The sequence below is a fragment of the Petromyzon marinus genome, chromosome 6 (genome assembly GCF_048934315.1).
Source record: "Petromyzon marinus isolate PM22_M1 ecotype Great Lakes invasive population chromosome 6, UKy_Petmar_22M1.pri1.0, whole genome shotgun sequence".
NCBI lineage: Eukaryota > Metazoa > Chordata > Hyperoartia > Petromyzontiformes > Petromyzontidae > Petromyzon > Petromyzon marinus.
Window position 1 is genome coordinate 13,246,727 of NC_133672.1, and position 21,632 is coordinate 13,268,358.

The following is a 21,632-nucleotide window of genomic DNA, read 5'->3' on the forward strand; positions in this document are numbered from 1 at the left end:
CCTCTGCTCTGGAAGAAGAATCTGGCTCGGAGCTGTCAGCCCGGTGCCACCAAAGCCACCCTCGATGGATCTGAGCCCACTATCCCCATGCAGCAAATGAGCCACACACGCCCGCTTTGCCGTTGTGCCAATGTGTGCCGTCCGCAGCCCATTTCTCGCTCCGCGAAATACGTTTTGCAATAAACAATTAAACTATGCATGCTGGGAAAAAGCAAAAAATCGTCGAAATATATCTTTTCGAGTTTTGTTTTTGTTTGGAGCAATATTTGCACGGTTTCCGTTGCGGGTGAGGGCTGGAGCTGCCCTTCCTGTTAGCGCTATTGTAGTCCGCAACTTTGTAAATGGAGAATTTAAAGGGTTGGTAGCAAAGGCGTAGCCTTGGCTGAGCCCTGTCGTGACCACGTTAACCTCTTCCTGGACAGCAAAGAGTGCTTGATTGCAGGAAATGTTCATAGCAGGTGGTGAGGATAAGAATTCCAAACTTCACTTCCTCCGGTGCTTTTTGTTCCTTATAATTGGTGTTAAGAAGGAAAATAATGGAACACCTCAGGTGGGAGAAAAAGCTTTTAAAATGTTCAGGAAGGGATTACTCAAGTCCATTTAGCAGTAATTATTTAGAGGGCAAATAAAGTTGGCAAATTATTGTTGGATAAAATAATACATTGTGATTGATTGATACATGTTTACAGATATTCAATATCTGTAAACATATATCATTATTCACGCACTTTATTTGTGCTAAGTGACAACATTTTATAAGGCTAAATATGAGACATGACTGTCACCCGAACCAAACTTGAAAAAAGTGGCCCGTCTTGCAAAACAAATAATCTAATTGGGGCTTGTGTCTATAAAATAAAAAAATGGCATGACAATGCAATGTTTCCATTAAATTAAGGTTATTCCATTTGGCTCCGTGAGCATCAGAGACTGTCTCTCCGGACATCCTGAATCGTCGCGACAAGTCACTGCATTAACTTCCACCGTGTATTTGGGCACGCAAATGCACACACAAAGACACAATTACGGCACACAACAGACACTCACACACAAGACGCATGCCACCCCAAAACAAGCACGCGCGTGGGCGTGACCACTACACGGGGTGGGCGTGCCCCAGAGAGGGAGATGGGCGTGGCAAGCGGGAAGATGTGGGCGTGGTCTCGACGGACGTGGGCGTGTCTCGCCTTTTGATTGACAGCTCGACTCGATGTAGAAGCGGACGGCAGCTCCCGAAGCAGAGGCAGAACGCCACAGTTCGCGGTGGCTGCTGCTGCTGCTGGCTGCTTGCTGCCGGACACTTTTTAGTGGTCCATCGGAGTTGTCAGCCGAGTCGCGGAACTCGCCCGTAACTTCACCGGAGGAGCCAAGACTGCTACGGCAAGATAAGAGGTGTAATCAGTTCGGCGAGGATCTTTAGTTTTTCGAGATCAGTGAGTGCTGATTGTGAGCCGTGTACATTGGCTGCTCACGGCTCGGTCAGGAGTGCAGTGTGATCGGTCAGCGTGTATTTCATTTTGATACCACTGCTGCAGGCTGTTGATGTTACTGCTGTAACTTTAATTGCTGCCTGGGTCACAGCGAGAGAGAGAGAGAGGGAGATGTGAGGTTCGCCTGTAGTTCTAACCTGACCGATTGGCTAGCTGGCTGATAGATAAGTCAGACAGAGCGGGTGAGACAGCTCGATGATGAAGGTGGGGAGGCTGGCGTGATTGTCAGGTTGATAGGACAGGTAAACGGATTGCTGCGGTCAGCAGGAGGGCGTGACAGGCAGGTAGGCAGTCAGGTGAGGCTGTCAGGTGGACAGGTGAGGCTGTCAGGTGGACAGGTGAGACAGGCCGGTGGACAGGTGTTGCGTGTACGCGTGTGTCTGTGGTCTACCTGGCTTGGTGCAGGTAGCCGCATGGCCCTCATCATACGCGTGTGGTCGCCACACCGCACACCTACCTGATTCTGGGACCCCCCGCTAAGTAATATAGCATTGATAGTTAGGGAAGACACTTCATTGAAAGAAGAAGACTCAAAAAACTTAACACTGCGAAGAAAACGCATCTATCATCTCGTCTACAGACATCATACACCCGATCGTGATATATATGTCAGCTGTATGATACAGATATTTTGCATCAAACTCTTCCTCCTCCGACTGCTGCTGGAGCCGGTGCTGCGATCGGGAGGATCGACTCTGCCGACGTCCTCCTCCCGGCATCTATCTACCCCCAACCTACCCCACCAACCCTAACCCCATCCCTACTATCATCTGCACCTGTCCCGGCACCACCACCACCAACAACAACACTTACCCGGAGTCTAACCTCGACACCTACCACAACCTCGACCCCTACCTAACCCAAATTCCAACCCCCCTACTTACCGCAACCCTTAACCTCAACACCCTAATCCAATACCTACCCCACCACCCTAATCCCGAATTACCCCAACACTTTACGCCAACATCAACCCCAACATCTCACCCGAGCATCAACCACTACGCCGACGCAACCTCAACAGCAACACTCGACTCAACCCACACCTACCTATCCCAACACACCAATCCAAACTCCCCAACTCCACCGCGACCACCACCGCCAGCGTCATGAAGAGCGGAGGCCGGCCCGGCGGTCGGGTTGCGGCGTGCATCGCCTGCCTGTCGCTGCTGCTCTCCTCGCCGCCGCCCAGCTGGCTGTCCGCACCGGTGTCCGTGTCGGCCCTCTCTTGCCTCCCGTGCGAGCGCAGCCGCTGCGAGCACAACCTACGCTGCCCCGGCCACACCGTGACGGCGCCGTGCGGCTGCTGCGAAGAGTGCGCCCGCCAGCTGGGAGAGTCATGCGGGGGGCCCTTTGGCATCGTGGGCCAGTGTGACCTGGGTCTGCGCTGCCTCGTGGTTTCTTCTCCACCGCCTCCTCCTGGTGATACTGCCCACGCCTCTAATGCATCGGCGTCATCATATTCGTTGTCGATGGATCAAGCAGTGCAGATAAACTGGAATGGAGATGAGGTCGGGATTTGCAAAGGTGAGATTAATGGTTTAGTGGTGTTGGCGGTTTGTGTCCATGTGGTGCAGGATAATATTGCTGCGTCGTCGCTTGGCCAGATCTGTTTAGCTTAGGATGTGGCCCCGGGATTCCAGATGTCTAACTGTGATATGTGGTGGTTGGTGGTGGTGGTGGTGTTGAAATGCTGAGGTCACTTCAGATCATCATAATCACCGTCATTCATCATCATACATAATCCTTGTCAATCATTATCGATAAAGTCACCCTCAATGCATGTGATCTTGACTGATCTTGTAAGCTATGCAGGATTTCAGTGGTTTGTACTCGGATGGGAGACTGCTTGGCAACACCAGGTGATGAATGCTTGGGCTAGTGTGTGACCTTAAGGTACAGTAAAGGATACTTGAATACATGTGCACACAGCTTTTAGCGTTATCCCCTCTAGTTGCCTCTTACACAAAACTTAATGTGTACGAATGGAATTGGCCAAACATATCCGTTCAGGAGCCTCCTTAAGTGGATTCCAGACTCGGGGCTTTCCTTTGCAAAACACCGCCAGAGCATTTTTGTTGTTATCGTTGTCACCATGATGTGTCATCGGTGAGTACCACGTGTTGACGCTGAGCCATCCTGCAAGGAGGTCAAACGAGCAATTTATTAGAGCTGTAATAAATGGTCTCCAAATGGGGGTTCCCATCTTAAAACAACAATAATTTACAGCCCTTTTGGCATTTCACTAATGGTCTCTTTTTTTCCGTGTGAGCTGGGAGCTGTTTGACCATACTTGACCACCGTGGTTTCAGTGCGGGTTGGTGAAGGGGAAGAATGCCGAGGACCAGTTCAGGTATCACTCCCCAGCGATAATAGCCGTGACCAGGAACCAGACCTCAAGTCGCCGGGTTCATAGCGCAGCAGCGTGCGAACCACTTTGCTGAACCTCTCCGAAGCGTAATTAATTTGTGATAATTGGGCGTGGGGCGTTGGTAGCGGGAAGCAGGCTTCCAGAACCCCCCCCCCCCAAAAGAATCGTATAATAACTTTGGTGAAATCGTTCGTTGTAAAACTCGTTTTTAATATGATCGATGAAATGGAACGCTAGCGGTGTTTATTTTACACAGGTTTTTTTTGCTTTCCATGTATTTTTTGAGATCGCTATCAGGCAGCGCGCCTTATGTAGCAGCTTCATTACTGCTCCTCGTGGCTCAAGCCACGGGTTCGTAAAACACACACCGATCGTTTAAAAAAAAAACTTCAAATTTTTACAGTGAATGAACAGCCCGGTCACATTAGTACCGAAGTTCACCTTTCAGCAACATGTCACGTCCACAGCAGTTAGCCAAGTACTGCGGGCTATGTTGTTTTTTGCCCTCCCAGGAATATTCGCAAGTGTTTTCATACATTGACCAACTTAGATGAACTTTCAGAATGCGAGATAAGGGTCGGTGTGCGTGCATGTAAGAAGGGTTAGGGTTTCAGCGAACGGCGCAGCGTGAGCTCCACTAAATGTATCATTGCGTGTGGTGCGCTTTTCACCACGCTTGACCAATGGGACAGCAGCTGCGTACGTTAACGTCAGCGCAGGTATTGTGATCATACATTGCCACACGTTATTATAGAAATGGAAGCGTTGACTGCCCGCCATCGCCTCCATCGTTCGTGCTCTCGCACGGATGACAAGTCCCGACGGCTCGCCTTCAGCTCAGTCGATCTTTTTAAAATGTGCCCCGTGCGATTACTCTCCGAATTGGTTTACATTCAGAGTAATTTGGCTGATCAAACGAGAATGGTCTCGCGATCGTGTTCAATAAGGTCGTAATCCACTGATACGTTGGTCTTGCGTTGAAGCTCTCCGTAGCTTAGTTACAGCATTTGCAAAGAGCCAGTGACATGAAATATGGCATTTGTAAAACACTCTTTCCCCTCCCTGTCTGTCTGCTGACTCAGTTCAGTAAATGTAACACGGTGGTATTATTAGTTAACGCTTTGAGGCAAACATGCCCCGGCTATCGGGCACCCCCACTCTACTTGCACACTCAACAGGTTTCACTGCTCGTGCCACAGCCCCCTTCAGTCTCATCACTGCAACAATATTTTACCCGCTAATTGCTCATGTGTTAATCCTTGATGAAGAGCAGATTTACAGCCCTTGACTGCGACGCACATGGCCTTTACGTCAAAAAACCATGGCCTTGGGCTGTGGGACAGCATCCCAGTGAATGCTCAATCAACCGAATAGCCGGCATTTAATGAGTGCGGTTTCTGTAATGATTTGCGCCAAATATCATCGCTGCACGTATCTGCCCGGGCAGGTGGCACATTCTTCTTAGTTGCATTGCTATTGTTCCCTCTGGAATGCTTCATTTTAATGTGTGCCCCATGTTGGCCACTGTTACAGCATGTCATGTGGGCTGTTAAAGGCAGTTGTGGCCGTTGGTTGTTGAGATGCATCTGCTGCTAAAGCACCCATGGGAAGCTGACGTTCTCTTGTTAAGCCAGCGTCGCTTTCGCTTAGCCCTGCCCCGTACACCAGCTGCCCAAATCGCTGAGTGCCTGGCTTTTAAGGGCTCGTGAGGACACGTGAGCATCCCATTCCTTCACGATCATAGCGCCTTACCATGTCATGAATGCTTCTGATTTTCAATCGGTACCAATTGTCTACCATCGACGTATGGATCAGAAACATGGACTGTGACGAAGAGCGTGAAATAAGAATCTGAAAACATCGCAAAGAAGCTTTTTAGAGTTCCCTGCTGGGAATTACTGTACACTGAGGGACAGGAAAAGGAACGTGGATCAGAGGGCAGACAGATTATAGAGACATCATGTTTAAAAGTAAGTGGGCTTGTGCTGGATGCATTATTTGGAGGGATGACAGCAGATGGACGAGACTGTTGATGGAATTGGAGCAAAAAGAGGAAACATTCCCAGCAGCGGCGGAGGGCGGAGGGATGATGTCCGCTCGTGCGAAGGAGTGAGATGTGTCGTGACATTGCAGGACTGCCAAGCGCCATATGAGCTCAAACAAGAAAGAGGAGAGTTGGTCGTATAAATAATGCAATTAGAAATACAACAGTAAGGCAAGCAGCTACGATATTGGCTGGAGCGGTTGTCTTTTTATTGGACGCAGTATTTTAATGAAGCTCACAGGAGTTAGGCTCACAGTGTGTTGAGAGCATGTTTGATCAGCACATTCTCATAGATAAAGGTGAAACTTTTCGTGAACTTCATTATGTTTTCATGATTTTTGAAAAAAGACATTGCAAATTGTTCGTGTATATTTCCTAATTATGTACTACACATTTTGGGATGCTTCCGTGGGTGTAGTGCTTCCGACATTGGATTTCCAATCCAGAGGGTACACCACGGTGATAGACAGGTGACACGTGTGTGGTGGGATCGAGAGCGTGGGTACTCACACTTCTACCCAGACGTCTCGTCAGAGTGGGAAAGTAGTGCCAAATAACTCGCTTAGAATACTCTCTAAGAGGGGCCATCTGCTCGAGTTCACTGTAGTGGAGGTAATTTTTTCCGGCAGAGGCATGAGCAAGACATCACAGGCCTGTGCCTTTACCTTGACACATTATAGCGGTAATATTACCGGTAATGTCTCGTTTATATTTTGTATTTCATCCAGCACGATTGTCTTTAATTGGCCTATATGGTGAATTGACATACGTAGTGCAATATTGATGTATTCCTTCTTCTCGCGCCATGGGCAGCCTACGTGAAGGTATATGTCAGTGCAGGGGTGAAGCTGTACAACATGCTTGTAAGCCCCCCCCCCTCTCCTCCTCCTCTCGCCCCCCCCCCCCCCCCCCCACAAATCGTGCCCCCACCTCGCATGCCTGGGAGGGCTGTGCAGAAGCGGGTGTTGTTGTCATGGGATGGAATGTGGATAGTGTGAGTTGCATAACCATGAAAAGGGCTCAGTCGCCCTGGCCTCCGGCACCACGGCGGCGCGTATCGCACGCCGCGGCCCACTGTACTCGCAGCGATGTCACTTCATTCTCTCGCACTGTGGGAATAAAGCCCCGTCTGTCCAGGTCTTGGGTTGCCACGCATCGACTCCGCCGGACTTAATCAAATGGACCCTTTCCAGCGGCCCTGCTCGTTCGCGGTGGGACGGTGGCCCGACTTCTTCCTATGACCCTTTGTATTCGCGAACGAAGCTGGCCCTGTGCGGTGTGCTGTCACTCGGTTTAATTTGGTTCGTCTCCGTCGTTCAGTTTGGTTAAACCGTAGCTTACGTTGTTTGCCTGTCGGCCCTGGTTGTGGTTTAGAACTCTCTCAAAACGACGGGACGGGTGGCTTAATTGTACCGTTGGTGCAAGAGAATATAACGTACGGTAGCGTTGGCTGCCTGCCTGCCTGTCTGCCGTCGCTTATATCCACGTGCAGCGACATTGTTTCAAGAGAACCGTTCGTTTTGTGAGCCAGAACATCTTCGACACACGTATATGTGCTGTTAAGTTCGCCATGTGCCACATGAAAGATGGTGCATTGTTTTGTTGAGACTCACCTAATGCAGTTTGTGACTATGTGATGAGTCATTTCCACTACAGGATGTGTGTGTGTCTGGATTCCTGCATTCCTGAACTTCAGTTTTTTCTTTCCCAGTCAGTTTTTAATTTAAGATTGCATTTGTTGCGTGGCCAGTATGAATGCAATTGCTTTCGAACTCTTGTATTGTAAACCCTACACCCCAGCTAAAATGCATCTTGGTAAAACATTTAGAAGAAATATGCAACAACTTAGGGACATAGTATTGACTGTTGGGAAAATAAAAGTGGAGCCAAGGCAGGACACGTCACAGGAATGGATGATAGCCGATGCTCAAGATGTAGTAGCAGCCAAAAGATGGAATCCCTGCCCAATAGCACATCCACCACAGATATGCAGCAATGAAATATGTTAGTGTGCAGCAAGCCAATTCGATTAGTGAGAGATGCCGAAGGCTTCGGGAGGACGTGAGCTCGTGGTGGATTGACCATGGCTCATAATGAAGCTGCGTGTTTTTTGGTTTAATATCTTCATCGTGAAGCCATGATCACTCCACTGTTGAATGAAGGCCTCCCTAAGCCGTTGCCATCTCTCACAATTATGCGACGCAATAACCAACCGATCGATGTATCCATTTATTCACGTATCTTTTCATTTGCATTACATTAGTGCTTGTTATTGAACGTTTGTATTGATATCAGGTTTACGATGTGTGATGTTTTCACGTTGACCATCGGCCCAGGTCACCCCTGACAAAGAGGCTTTTTTCGGCTCTATGACCTTCCACCTGTTGGTCGTAAACAAAGGATACACCTTCACCAGCCCACACTGACCAGCGTGGTGAAGTTTGGTCAAATAACCTCCACGACCCGCACGGAGTGGCTCAGGCCATCATCCAGCAGTGGATTGATGAATTGGCTGGAGTACACATTATTATCTGTACCGTAGGACCACATACAGTTTTTAGATGTACTTGATACAGTACTGGTTAAAATTTCACGCAAAATTTCGTTTCTATATGCATCAAAGAGATGTTTTATGCGGAGGAATTTATCTGAGCTTTCTGATGCCTGAATAAGCGGTCGTCGAAAGTGTCGACGGAAATTATGGCTGCAGCAGTGATAAATAATATCATGGGTGCCTGGACAAATTATTTAGTTCATGTTTTTAATTAACAGGCAGGGTGAGTAGCAGTCCCATCACGTTGCATACATTGATCCCCTGCCTCAGCTGAATGTATTTATTTTCATATCGATCTTAAATTTGGAGGTAATTTAATTTATAAGATGTTGCCATCGCTATTATTTTTTTTGATGTGCAATATCCAGCCAAGTGGCTCAGCAGTAAAGCGAATGACTCACAAACAGAAGGTTGCGAGTTCAAATCCTGGTTGGAGGTTGACTCAGACCATCATCTCTCCGGGGATAGATAAAATAAGTACCATTTTGTAGATAAGCCAACAGTGGTGGTCTCCTTTGGATAGACTCGCCTCCACCCATAGGAATTTGGAATTCACATCAGTTGACTCCTTCGGTGTTTGAGCAGGCAATGAGCACAGTCGATGCTCAATTGAGGAAGCACTTTGACTTTTGAATGTGCAAGAGGCATATATTGATTTACTCTCCCCCCTCTGCCCTCTTGTGGTTTGATTAATTGTCCTGATTCAGTATTGCAATTTTATTCACCCTTATGTACGTCCTGTTTTTCCCATCTCGTTTTTATTGTTCTGTATCACTCTGCCACGTTTGTGCAGTGTGTAATATTAGCACATGAGTTGCATCGATTGATGCGCATATCATGAAAATAAAAAAATATGAATCAATGCATCGCCACAAGCTCAATGGACAACATATCATGTAAACAAAAATGCACCCTTATCCATACTTGTTATCGATGAACAAACATTTTATAAAGTGAGATCTTGAATGAAATAAAACCGTTGATATTTAATAGCCAACAACTTGAGACATTAATCATTAAAAACAAGCTATCGGGTTACGTCGGTAAACGATACCGTAACTATCTTAAAAACGATACCCTTCCCACTCAAGCGATCAAAAACAATGCGATCCTCAGACACTTTGAACAGAATGCATTCCCTGCAGCCTAGCAGCCTGTTGCTTAGAGATGGCTGCACTATTGCGGGAAGCTTAGAATGCTTTGCACCACGTGCGCTGCCTGCAGGGAAAGCAAGCAGCAGAGCTCAGTGAGAGGTCACTCATTCTCCTCTGCTGCCCCCCAAAGTCTGGAAGTCCCTTCCCCCATCCATACGTGCTGTCGATTCCCTTAACCCCCTCTGTTCAAGTCCCAGGCTTCAATACTTTGATTGTATTTCACTCTGCCGATAACTGTCACTTTGTCTCTATAAAATAAAAAAATGGCTGCAGTTTCTGTACAGCGTCTTGAGATGCGGTCTTATGTCGTTGGTATGTAAATATTATGTCGATGGTATGTGAATCGTATGTCGATGGTATGTAAATCGTATGTCGATGGTATGTAAATCTTATGTCGATGGTATGTGAATCGTATGTCGATGGTATGTAAATCGTATGTCGATGGTATGTGAATCTTATGTCGATGGTATGTAAATCGTATGTCGATGGTATGTGAATCTTATGTCGATGGTATGTAAATCTTATGTCGATGGTATGTAAATCTTATGTCGATGGTATGTAAATCTTATGTCGATGGTATGTGAATCTTATGTCGATGGTATGTGAATCTTATATCGATGGTATGTAAATCGTATGTCGATGGTATGTGAATCTTATATCGATGGTATGTAAATCCAAAGCTTATTGTATTGACTCTCATGGGAATCACACAGTGACCCAGACTCACAAAGACTCAGAGATACCTATTGCTCTCTTTCCTTATACAAAATAACTATGCCCGCTGTTTATTCACGGCGTCTCAACGCGCGATTAAATTTGGGTGCTGTGTAAAGCCAAATTGTATTTCATTGCATTAACACATGGGAACTGGGGAAGCCCACCCTGCTCCTCCTTGACCTATATTTCAGTGAAATTGCTTGTCCTGAATTAATACTGCTCAAATTATGCACTCCCAGAAGACCGTAGTGCCAAGGTGTTGTATAAACATTTTGTTGTTGTTGTAAAATTAATGCTGGTGATGTATCCACCTAATCTCATGTGTACGAATTTATGGTTTTCCATTCATATACAGGTAGACCTCGCGGAGCGCTCAAAATGTGTTCATGTAGAAGTGAGCGCTAATCAAATTAGCGTTAAAAGGGGTCATCATATCACCTCCGATTAGCGTGGTTGGATACGTATGGTGCGAAAGAAAGTTCGACATTCATACTATATTGTTTTGTAATGGGATCAAGTGGCTCCTGATTCCACTCGTGCCTGCTACATTTATCGTGATATAAAAAAAATCCTGAATCAACTCACATCTCGTGGTGAAAATATTACATCTAGAGGTTCATAAATGCATGCATCTAATCACCTGTATAATAATTTATGTTATTAGATATATACAATTACATGTTCGTATAACATTCAGGGGAAATAGAGTGAACAAAAATGTACGAATGAGACAATTTTTTTTATCAATACTAATGAGACAGTGAAAATGAGTTATGGCAAAACAAATATATTGGTTCCTGAAATCCGAATGCAGCTCTGAATCATAACCATTCTACAAATCGCCACATCCAAGTGAATTGTTATACCTCTAATGTCCACCCTTTCATGCGGTTACAAATGCACTGTTACGGTGCATTGTACCGCCAGCGTTCATCCCTTGCCGTCTCCACCTGTCTGCGGTCCGTGTGTGCGTGCGTGCGTTCGTGCGTGCGCACGTGACGTCCGTCTCCATGTGTCTGGTGGCAGCAGCGGAGGAGGACTACGCGGACGACGAGTACCTGGCTATGGAGCCGTGCCTGGAGGAGCTCGTGACGGGCTGCAACCTCCGCGCGGGGCAGTGCGTGTGCGAGGAGGCGCGCACCTGTGGGAACCCCTTCTCCTTCGCCGACCTCGACGCCTGTGCCCAGGCCCTGCGCCGCATCGAAGGTGCCCCCCGCGCGCCCGCACGACACGGCGGGGACATTCGGGGTCATTCGCACGGTGCCCCGACCTTGACCCCCTGGGCTCGCCGACCGCTAGGGTTGGGCGGCTGACTCATCCCGTTTTAAGTTTGCGCCGCTCATAGTTCTCGGCGACGTGTCTGCTCACGCGCCACGTTGATAACCGGCCAGAAATGCAAACCGCAGACCTTGGCTTCTGCGTGGCTACCAGAAGTGTGTCTTTGGGGGGGGGGGGGGGGCGCGGGGTGGTTCTGTGTGTGACGTCCATTGTTGTTGTTGTGGTGGAATTTCTTTCAAATATATGTGAGCAGATTCTGCTGTCAATATAGCAATGGGTTAAATAGGTCTGTGTAAATAATAACTAAGCAGCCCTCTTTGGGGGGGGGGGGGGACAAATATTGGTGTGTTTTATGACAGCTGGCGCACTCCACAGCCTGTATTTCACTTCATGGAAATATACTTAGTTTTGTGCAAAAGCAATGGCATACACAGTTGAATAATATATTTTATCAGTTACATTGCATTTATAATGTTTTCTGCCCTCTTGGGAATTGAAGCCAAGTATGAAAATGAACATCATATTGTGTTGCTGATCGCCAAATATTCCTTGGCACTTGCGAGAGAGATGGATGAATGTGAGCTTTGGCAAGCCAGCTGTTTGGACACTGGGCGTGAAAACGGAATGGCACACGGACGGGTGCTAAGCCACTGTGCCCACCAGCATTAACACTACTTCGATATATTAAAAAATAAGAATAGGTTTTACCCTTTCTGGCAATAAAATAGGTGTTAAGATGTTCAAACACCAAATAGAAACCTTTTGCGGGGAAACGTGTCTGCATTAACCACACGTATTTCTACAAACAAACACGCTCTGATAATATGTGCATTTTATTTGAAACTGATTGGCTTACACTAGAGACAGCCTTCTTTAGGGCCTAGTCTCACCAGTGTCAGACCAGAGAATACCAAAAGGCGAACATTACAAAGACATTCTTCAATTTGAAGCTTTCGTGACTGCAGGAATTCATACTCTTTGGTTCTTTCGGTAAAGCCACGTAGGTATAAAATAAAATAAATCACGATGTTTCGGGCGCAACACAAACGTTCGTCAACAGGTGGGGAAAGGACATAGACAATGCACTATCGGAGCATTTATAGCTTGGGTTGAGCAGCTACTACTGGGGGATGAGGGCATCCAAACAACGTACTGGCTGCGAGCTTTATTTAACCATACTTCATGCTGGTCAGTGTTTGTTTGTCACTGCATGTTGGTGATGGTGGGGGGAGGGCAGAATAACAGTGGATATTGCTGCCCTGCCCTCTACTGCCCACAATGCACCTGTGTTACGCATGGTGGTCACCCAATCAAGCACTATCCAGGCTCAAATCTGCTCAGCTTCTGTGGTCTACTAGAATCAAAGTTATTCCGAGTGATTTGATCATGAGCTGTTTACACTACAGCGGACAGTATATGTATATTGTAGTCGTATTGTAATAATAACCATGTTAACAGATGTCATTGGAGTCAATGTAATTTAGAAAGTGAAAAAAACTGAAATGGACTTGAGAGGAGCGACTAGGTAGGGCATCATTTGACAGATAGGCAAAATAAACAACATGATAGAGGGTGCTTGAGGAAAGGAGAAAGAGACTTAGACAAAAACGAAATGGTGGGATGACAGACAATTTGGATGAGCGCACCAGAAGATGGAGGTAGCAAGAGATCGTGAAGAGTGGAAGGCATAGCGGAGTGGAGGGCCTTTCCCAGCAGTGAGAGGTTAACAGCTAAGGCATAAATAACTAAATAAAAACCTTCATTGTAATGACACAATAGCGCATGGCTGAGTAACTGCTCTTACACGTAGAGGAGCTCATTCGTAAAGTGGGCAGCGTTTATGCATGCATTTTTCCATGAAGGAATTAATTTCCAGTGGTGATTTTGGCTTTGAATATCCAGCAAAACCGATAGTTTTTTTTATGGATAAAGCAGTCTTACATGGCGGACTGTAATATAATTAACACAAAAGTGTTCACTTATACATGCCCAGTCAATGGCACGGCAGTTTAAAACATATCTGCAACTTCGAAAAAAACCGGGTCCATGTTCCCGCATCAGCAGATTTACTGCCGACGTAACCCAACAATGGGGCCTCTTGATTTAGACAGGGCTAGTGACTAAAGGCCAGTCAAATGCTGTGTCTGTTGTAGGCTTGACTGTACAAGGGCTCCTGTGGTGGCATCGGCGATTGCACCAGCATTTCTGTAACGGATTGAGTCGCCCGTGACGTGACAATGAATCAAAGCATTGACGTGCGACCCTGGGTCCCGGCAACCAGAACCGGCAAGGCAATCACCTAGAAACTGCCGGGCTCACACAAAAATGAATGAGTGAATGAATAAATAAAGTCATGCAACGCTAGGCTCCCATTTAGCCTGTGTTTGCTGAAGTTATGAACACGGTTACTAAGGCGGCCACAGTGGCCAACACACCGCCCCAAAGCTGAATTCCTCGCAGAGTTTAATTTTCCCGACTCGTGTGGCCATAAGGCAATCACGAACATGTACATGCCACTCAAATGACAGAGAGATTATGAGTGCCGCTCACGATGACGTGGTTAACCTTCAATTCGTAGGCGTTTTTACATGCTTGCCACCGAGCGTAGATCTCGTGCCATTAACGAACATGAAAGTCTGGAGAACAGGGGCAGGTTGGAGCCACGGCAAATGACCTTTATTAAACTGTGAGCTGAAAAAAAAACATTTCAAGTAACAAAAAATTGGTTGCACAGTATTTGTGCTTATGTTTGTACGGTGTGCCAATGGCAAACATTCATTAAATGCTTAACGGGGAAATGTTCTGGCTTTACATGATGCACTGTACGTTCATCTCCTCTATTACAGCAGAGCTTTGTTTTGCAATGTACAGTATTTTGAGTCGAGTGAGCAGTGTAATAGGTCATGAACCAAGCGGTGAGCTGGGTGTACTCGACACAACGGTGTGTCATCTTATACCACCGCTCGCTGGAGAGTGAGCAACTTCGTCCTCTATCCTCACGAATTTCATACCTGATGTGTTTAGTGCTGGGTGACGCCATGGTTGTAGACTTCGCTACGAACCCGGTGACTTGCGTTTGAATTCCAGCCACAGCTAACATTAGTGACGAGTGATATCTGAGCCAACCAACCCAACCCAACCAACACTGAAAAGTGTGGTGAAGTATGGTCAAACTACCCCCCATGACAGTCACAGCATGGGTAGACCATCGAGGAGCCGATTGACAAAAGGCTGTACTTTTCTTTTTACCTTGTGCAGAGGAAGGCTGCCATCACAACCTTGTTGCACAGCGAACACGAAACTACTGTACTGCACAGGCGCTTACGCAGTTTTTTTTGTTGTGTTTTTAGGACCCATGCCATTGATGGAAAATGTTCATACGCCGCATTAGACCACGTTTGCGTGATATACATTTGCATTGTTTGGATCAATTGATATATTAAGTAAACCAGACAGACCACAGTTGTTTCACCGACATAATTGCCTTCGACCGCTAATGGGGCGCTTGAGCACCCGAGGCAATTTATGTTAATTTCATGGATCTATATTGGGCAGTCGTTTGTTTATTTTATTTGAAGACATTTTGTCAGTTACATTCTGCAGTTGTAATGATCGTTACAAAATGTACATTTCATGGTCAAATTCTTCATCCCACTACAGTCAGAATCAGAATCTGTATTTAGACTGCAGGAATCCGATGAGCTATGAAGCTCTTTTTCACAGATGTCCAGCAGGGGTGGGTCAGCACTTTGAGTGCAATGTTCACTGCCACCTTGTCACAAGTAAGGCGAATTTATTTAACAGATGATTGTGGCGGAGTGGGCGGTGACATCAATTTGATGCCCATCCACAGCTAACATTAGTGGCCAGTGGTATCTAAGCTGATCCTGAGCATCCCCTGTCACCTCCACCAACTCTCGCTGATCAGCATGGTGAAGTATGGTCAAACAAACCTCATTGTCAGCATAGCATGGGGGAGGCCTTCATCATCTGCTCGTGTATTTGTAAAGGGGTAGTAAACCATTCCTATTATTATTTAGTAGAGAACTTCAAATCACAATGGCAATGCTAATTGCCTTTCCCTGCGTAGTCCTGTTAAGTATTGTGATCTCTAGCTTATGGCAAGTCTGTGCAAATCACACGTCCAAGCTTAAGTCTGTGAGCCATGCGAAAGCTAGGCCAACGTGATGGTATTAGTCGTGCGATGAGTCACTTAACAGGTGGACCACGAGAAGGCTACCATTTCCCACCCCGTACTGTGACGATAATTGATGACAGTAGCAGTAAGAATGATGCCGACAACAATTGCCGCCTGATTGATTATGACATTGGCCTCTATTCACCGAGACATCGGTGCCCCGAGCGCACAACGATGATTCACGATGATTTATATCAAGCACGCATTCCTTATTAACGTCACCCCTCGTCATTCTTAAGACAAAAACAAACTCCTTCTATCACTGCCAAGTACGATGCTCCCCGTGTCGCGAGCCATTGCTCACTGACCAATTTTCAGCAACTGCTGTCACGCACTTGCAGCACGAATAGGTCGCCGTGACAGAGCGTGGCGTTGCTTTGCACAGCGCGCGGGCAGGACGAGGAGGGGAGCCGCTTTCTTGGCGGAGAGAAGCTCGCTTATGCGGCCGTGAGCTCAAATGTTCGCAATCAAAAGCCGCTCGCTGTTCGGGACTCGCACAAGTCCTCGCAGATTATGCTTTGTGCACCACAAAGGTTGCCGTATATATATTCCGCCACGAAACACGTTTCTAGGTTAAGAGGTGACACCATATGTATGTAAACACATAGTGGAGTGATCGTCACTCATATTTTCGCAGTGGCAAATATCGTCTTTATTGAAACGGTAAATTAGTTGGCTTTTACGTGTACCAGATTCGTTGTCGTCTCCTTCATGAAAACTCTCTCCGATGTGATTTAAACAGCTTGCTATTCCAGCGAATACAAGAAAAAAGCGATCGGGTGACTGTATTGAGGCATTGTTAACAGGGAGCTGGGGATTTCAGGGGGTTGCCCTTCTGAATAAAACACCATGTGCGGACTGCTGCCTCTTCCAAACTGACTGGGAAGTTTGGGTGGAGGAGGGGTGGATTACCATTAACACAGGCCACTGGCTGCAGAGATATATTTCTCTCCTACCATTGGATGCCTGTCTGGAAGTTCTATCTGAGCATTATCACTGCGTCGTACTGGCGTCAGAGAACATAGACGTTCCACTCCACCTCCCCCCCAAATATTTGTTCCACAGAAACTCAATTTTCTTTATGTCTAGGAACCAGGAATGTTAGTCCCTATTCCGAAAAATGTGTGCCAACTTCTTTGTTGTTGTAACGCAGTAATCTTTATTTGCCTTCAAGTCTATACCCATGCATTTTCAACTAAAACCTTAAGCTTAAGGCTACGTTCCAAACTTATTTGTGAAATAGTTGCCCAGTTTGAGGAACCAAATGTTCGTTTGGTCTGGCACGGATGTTGTGGGTGGGCTTCCGTGGAAGTTTTATGGTTGGTGACCTGGCATATAGAGGCCTTCGTGGGTGCGTGCTCTAAAATTTAAATGTTAATTGTATTGTGGTTCAGAAACTGTGGGTCAGGTGGCCCAATTACTACAACCTAAGGGGCAAGTGGTAGCCTCCTGTGGCCATCTGTGTAATAAATCAGTTCATTAAAATGTATACGCCCTGGGAATTTATCCTACGGTGTTTGGTTTTGTGATGGGTTGTTGAGATGGTAAAATGAATATGGTAGTTGCGTTTTTATAACTACACACTATACATATATGAAACAAAAAGTGAAAGTGTAACAAGGGTGGCAGATTTGCATGTAATCACAGCGATTGCTCCATACTCTGTCAGTACTGGCAATATGTCCTGCATTGTTATTTAATTACCGATGTCACAGACTCTCAAAATAACGTTATTTCGTTATTCACGCGTAACGAGTGGACGCTGTAATTGGGTTCCAGGAAGACGTAGAGGTCTTCCATGGTAAGTCCTGGGATCACCAATTCAATATGCAGTCCTGGCTCCTTTAATTTCTGTAGGACGGTCCGGTCCTTCTAGAAGGGTTAAGTTGGCTTGTGTTGTCGTGCTTGACTAAGAGTACTCTTTGCAAATGTAGACCACTGTGTGCTTGAGACTCAGCCAAATAGCCACCTTCTAAAAGTCATTGCCCTTCCACCCACCACCGCCCCCTCAGACAAAAAAAACAACATAGCCTTGTATACTATAGAGGTATTGTTATACATTGAACAATCCTGTGTTAGGATAAAAAAAAAACATGACAGTTTTGTTTAAGACATAGTAAAATGTACAGAATCCTTGCCTTGATGGCAGTTTGGGTTGCTACAGCCGCTTCTAAGATCAGTGCGTGTCTTTTCCACCTGTATTTAGGATTGTCCATTTCTCCGCATGTTGCGTGACGATCGCAGAGGGACAAACTGGGGTAAACGTAGCCTGCACATCGTTAGGAAGGGATGGTTTTACGCTGAAAGGCTCCCTTGTGCGTATGCCCATCGGTGGTGCGGTTGCGCTGTGTTGCTGCGTGCGTTTCGGTGGTGTTGATGACCAGATTTGGCATGACACTAGTGAACCGCGTTCGAATGGCAGGAATGCCGGGGTGCTTGGCACATGCGGCAGTTATTGCATCCCCCACGGAGAAGAGGCCAGCGGTGCGTTTTCAAAAGCTTGTTTTCGGATGGTTTTACATGGTGCTGTTAGCTTCCAGTATAGTGCATAAAAAACACAATCACTTGCGATGACATTTTTAATCGCCCTTCATGTTTAGGGATTTAAGTCCTCCCGAAAAATAACCGAGTGGAGATCTTTAACGGATACTTTATCGCTTTTTTATTAATCGGCATGTATTTGGATTGCACCATGAAATCGGAAAGATGGTACAAACGTGTTGCTTGCATTAATTCAACTGACTGTTTTGAATTATCTGTGCAACCAGAGGGAAGCGGCATTTTTGTTAAAATGACCACATGTCATTGGAACAAAATAACCGAGGGATTGCACATTTTGTCACCCTCCCCACAAGTTTTAGTCACTGCGGGTCGTTCCCATGGCCAATGGACTGACAGAAATAAGCAAAACATGATCGCTTTCATAACAGCATTCTTTCTTGTTGACCTGTTCATTTCACACGGCACCTAATAAACCTACTCTCATCTATTATACATCTCCGATGGCACTCGCCACCCACAATAAATAAGAACGACAACAATCATCGTAATGAGGGAACATCGTGGACTCATCGACGGTGCTAGTAGCTGCACGCTCTGCTCCATTTGGCTGACTCTCACCTATGCTGCTACGCAGGGGGCAGGCGTCAGCGAATTTGTGCCTGCCGTCACCCAGGCACCGCTCTCCAAGCCTCTCGGCCCTCCGCACTCACCGCTCCATCTCACCTCTCTCCGTCTCGGCCCTAATTGTATATGCTACCATCACATCATTTGCATAACCACCTCCTCACCATCCTGCACCTTCACCACTGGATCTAACTCACTGCCTTTCGCATCGACACCAGCCTTGCATAAGCCACGCTCACATGGTGAATGAGAAGTCCCTGTACCCCTTTTACCTCTGCAAGCCAAAATGGGTTTTAAGACAGGGGTATAGAGACTTATTGCCCACACCCCTGTACATCTATACACTACATCTCCATCTGTTAGACTCTCTCCTTGCCACTGAAATCTCATCAGTTTCAGCTATGATCTGTCCGTGGCTGGATGAAAGCTTCCCAAAGCCATCACGTGCACAGTTGCTTCGAAGGATCATTGTATTGCTAAATAGAGAGATATGGGAATGGCTTGGGGAGGCATTTGCATCTACATTTCAGCGATATTTATTTTCATCGGTCATGCGAGATTTGCGCTGTAATCTTGTACATTTTAGTGCCACACTATTCATCACACGAGACAATGTAAGGGTAGAGGACGTGCAGCGACTGAGCGTGCATGCGTCCCCCTCCAGTCTGTACATGCATCGTAACGATTCGGAAATTTTAGATTTCAAATAGAAACCACAGGAATGCTCTGCAGCGACCACTTTGAGGCTTGCATTACAGGTGCGTGACCCCGCTCTCTTTGTGGAATGAGGCTTGCCCCAGTTTTAATTGGCGTTGGAGGAAACTTCACAGGCTACTGATGGCTGGTTGGCACCCAACCGCATGCCAATTTACAAATGCACACGCGCAACCTCACGGTGCTGTGAGATCTCAGCAGGCTCGATCCCAGCGTGCAGTTGTTGACGGTTAGATTGGGCTTGCACGCCGAGTTCTCCGATGTGCTCTCGGGGTTGCACCACGCGTGTCGCAGCGCATCGCGACAAACGGCACGTGGTACAACCAGCGCTGGATTACCGTAAGCTAGTGCGAGACCTGTAGCATCTGTTATAAAGGGGCCCTAAATATAAAAAAAAAACACGTAAATATTAAAACACAATTTTTTTTACTTGCACAGTAAAGTAATTGTATTTTTTCATTTGCTATACAGCCAGATAATACGACAAATCGCTAACCTTGAACACCCAAGTCGTTCATAAAAGTTGAAGTACTATAGTACTATAGTACTTCAACTTAAAGTACTATAGTACTTTAGTAATAGAACAAGTGCAGAATCTTCTTTGGTTCTTTCGGTAAGGTCACGTAGAATGAGAATAAAATAATAAAATAACACAATAAAATTCTCACGACGTTTCGGCCACAACGCAAGCGGCCGTCTTCAGGTGAAAGGTACAGACCTTCCACTACCTTTCACCTGAAAAAAGCCGCTTGCGTTGTGGCCGAAACGTCGTAAGAATTTTATCGTGTTATTTTATTATTTTATTCTCATTCTACGTGACCTTACCGAAAGAACCAAAGAAGATGAATCCTTGCAGTCACGAAAGCTTTAAATGGAAAAAGTGCAGAATCACTGAACCAAAATTGATAGCTTAAAAAACATTTAGCGCGGGGCCCTTGAAAGTGCGGGGTCCGTAGCATATGTGGCCACTTTTGCTACTCGGATAATCGGGCACTGGGTACAACCCGAAAATAAATCGGGAGATCCGTACGGCACAGCTGCGGCTACCTCAACGCAGTTGCATTGCACGGTGAAGTGTTTGCTGGAAACCTGAGTGGGTGGGCGGAGCGGGGTGGGTGGCGGCGGCGGCATCGTCGTCGTCCAAAAAGCCACTTCTTTTGTGTCGCAGCAGTTGCGCGATCTCATCTCGGCCGCGGGTGGCTCTGCTCGGCTGTTGTGGTGCCAGGTGTGGAATGTGACGGTTTGGGGGGGGTGTGGTTGCTCCGATCCCACCCTTCCCCCCCCCCCCACTCTTTCTGCTTCTCACCGCGATTGATCACGACGGCGGTGGGCTTCGCGTGTTGCGTCCGCCGCGTGAGAATTTGCGCGCGCGCAGCTGTTAGGGGCGCGCGCAGATCCCATAATGCGACTCGTATTGTGCGATCCATCAATACGCGAACCACGCTGGTAATTTCACGGGAGGGAGGACGGAGGGCGTGCGGTGGCGACTTGTGTCCTGTATTATAAACCCTCTGCTGCCTGTTATCGCTGAGATCTGCCGGTATTAGCGCTCCCGCCTGACCCGCCCGTACCAGCCCAAAGGTGTTTGTGTGTGTCTCCCTCCTGAGTTACGGGAAATAAGTCCTGGAAAAAAATGCAAACACCCCCCCTACCCCCCCCCCCCCCAAATCAACCCTAAGTGACAGGTTGAGCGTCTATCTTTAAAATGCTGCGTGGTACAAATACAGACACAGCGATACCTCTTGAGAAATGTGCTCTGTTAAACCCAGTGGCGATGCGGCGTATCGGTTTACATTTAGCCAAGCAGGCCTCAATTGCTGGCCAAAGTAATATAAATAGCGCACCGCCGCCTACTTTTGAAGGCAATTGCCGAGATGCTTTAATCATTAAATGACTTTTCAACAAATGTATTTTGGGGCCGTCCATAAATGACGTCACTCGATTTTGGGCGATTTTTGACCCCCCTTCCCCCCTTGGTCACACGACGTC

The 21,632-nt window shown here is 46.8% G+C and overlaps 1 protein-coding gene across 2 annotated transcripts in view; it reads left to right on the top strand.

Annotated features, from left to right (window-relative positions):
- Positions 1-1,097: 1,097 nt before the first annotated feature.
- LOC116939459 (cysteine-rich motor neuron 1 protein) overlaps positions 1,098-21,632 on the top strand; it is a 71,431-nt gene continuing 50,896 nt past the window's right edge. Inside the window, exons 1-2 of one of the 2 annotated variants that reach the window (XM_032947845.2) lie at positions 1,098-3,014; positions 11,354-11,533. In XM_032947845.2, the coding sequence (XP_032803736.1) occupies positions 2,597-3,014; positions 11,354-11,533 (598 nt within the window). In that variant the 5' untranslated portion in view covers positions 1,098-2,596. The remainder of the gene's footprint in view (positions 3,015-11,353; positions 11,534-21,632) is intronic. The other variant, XM_032947846.2, reaches the window with a different exon arrangement.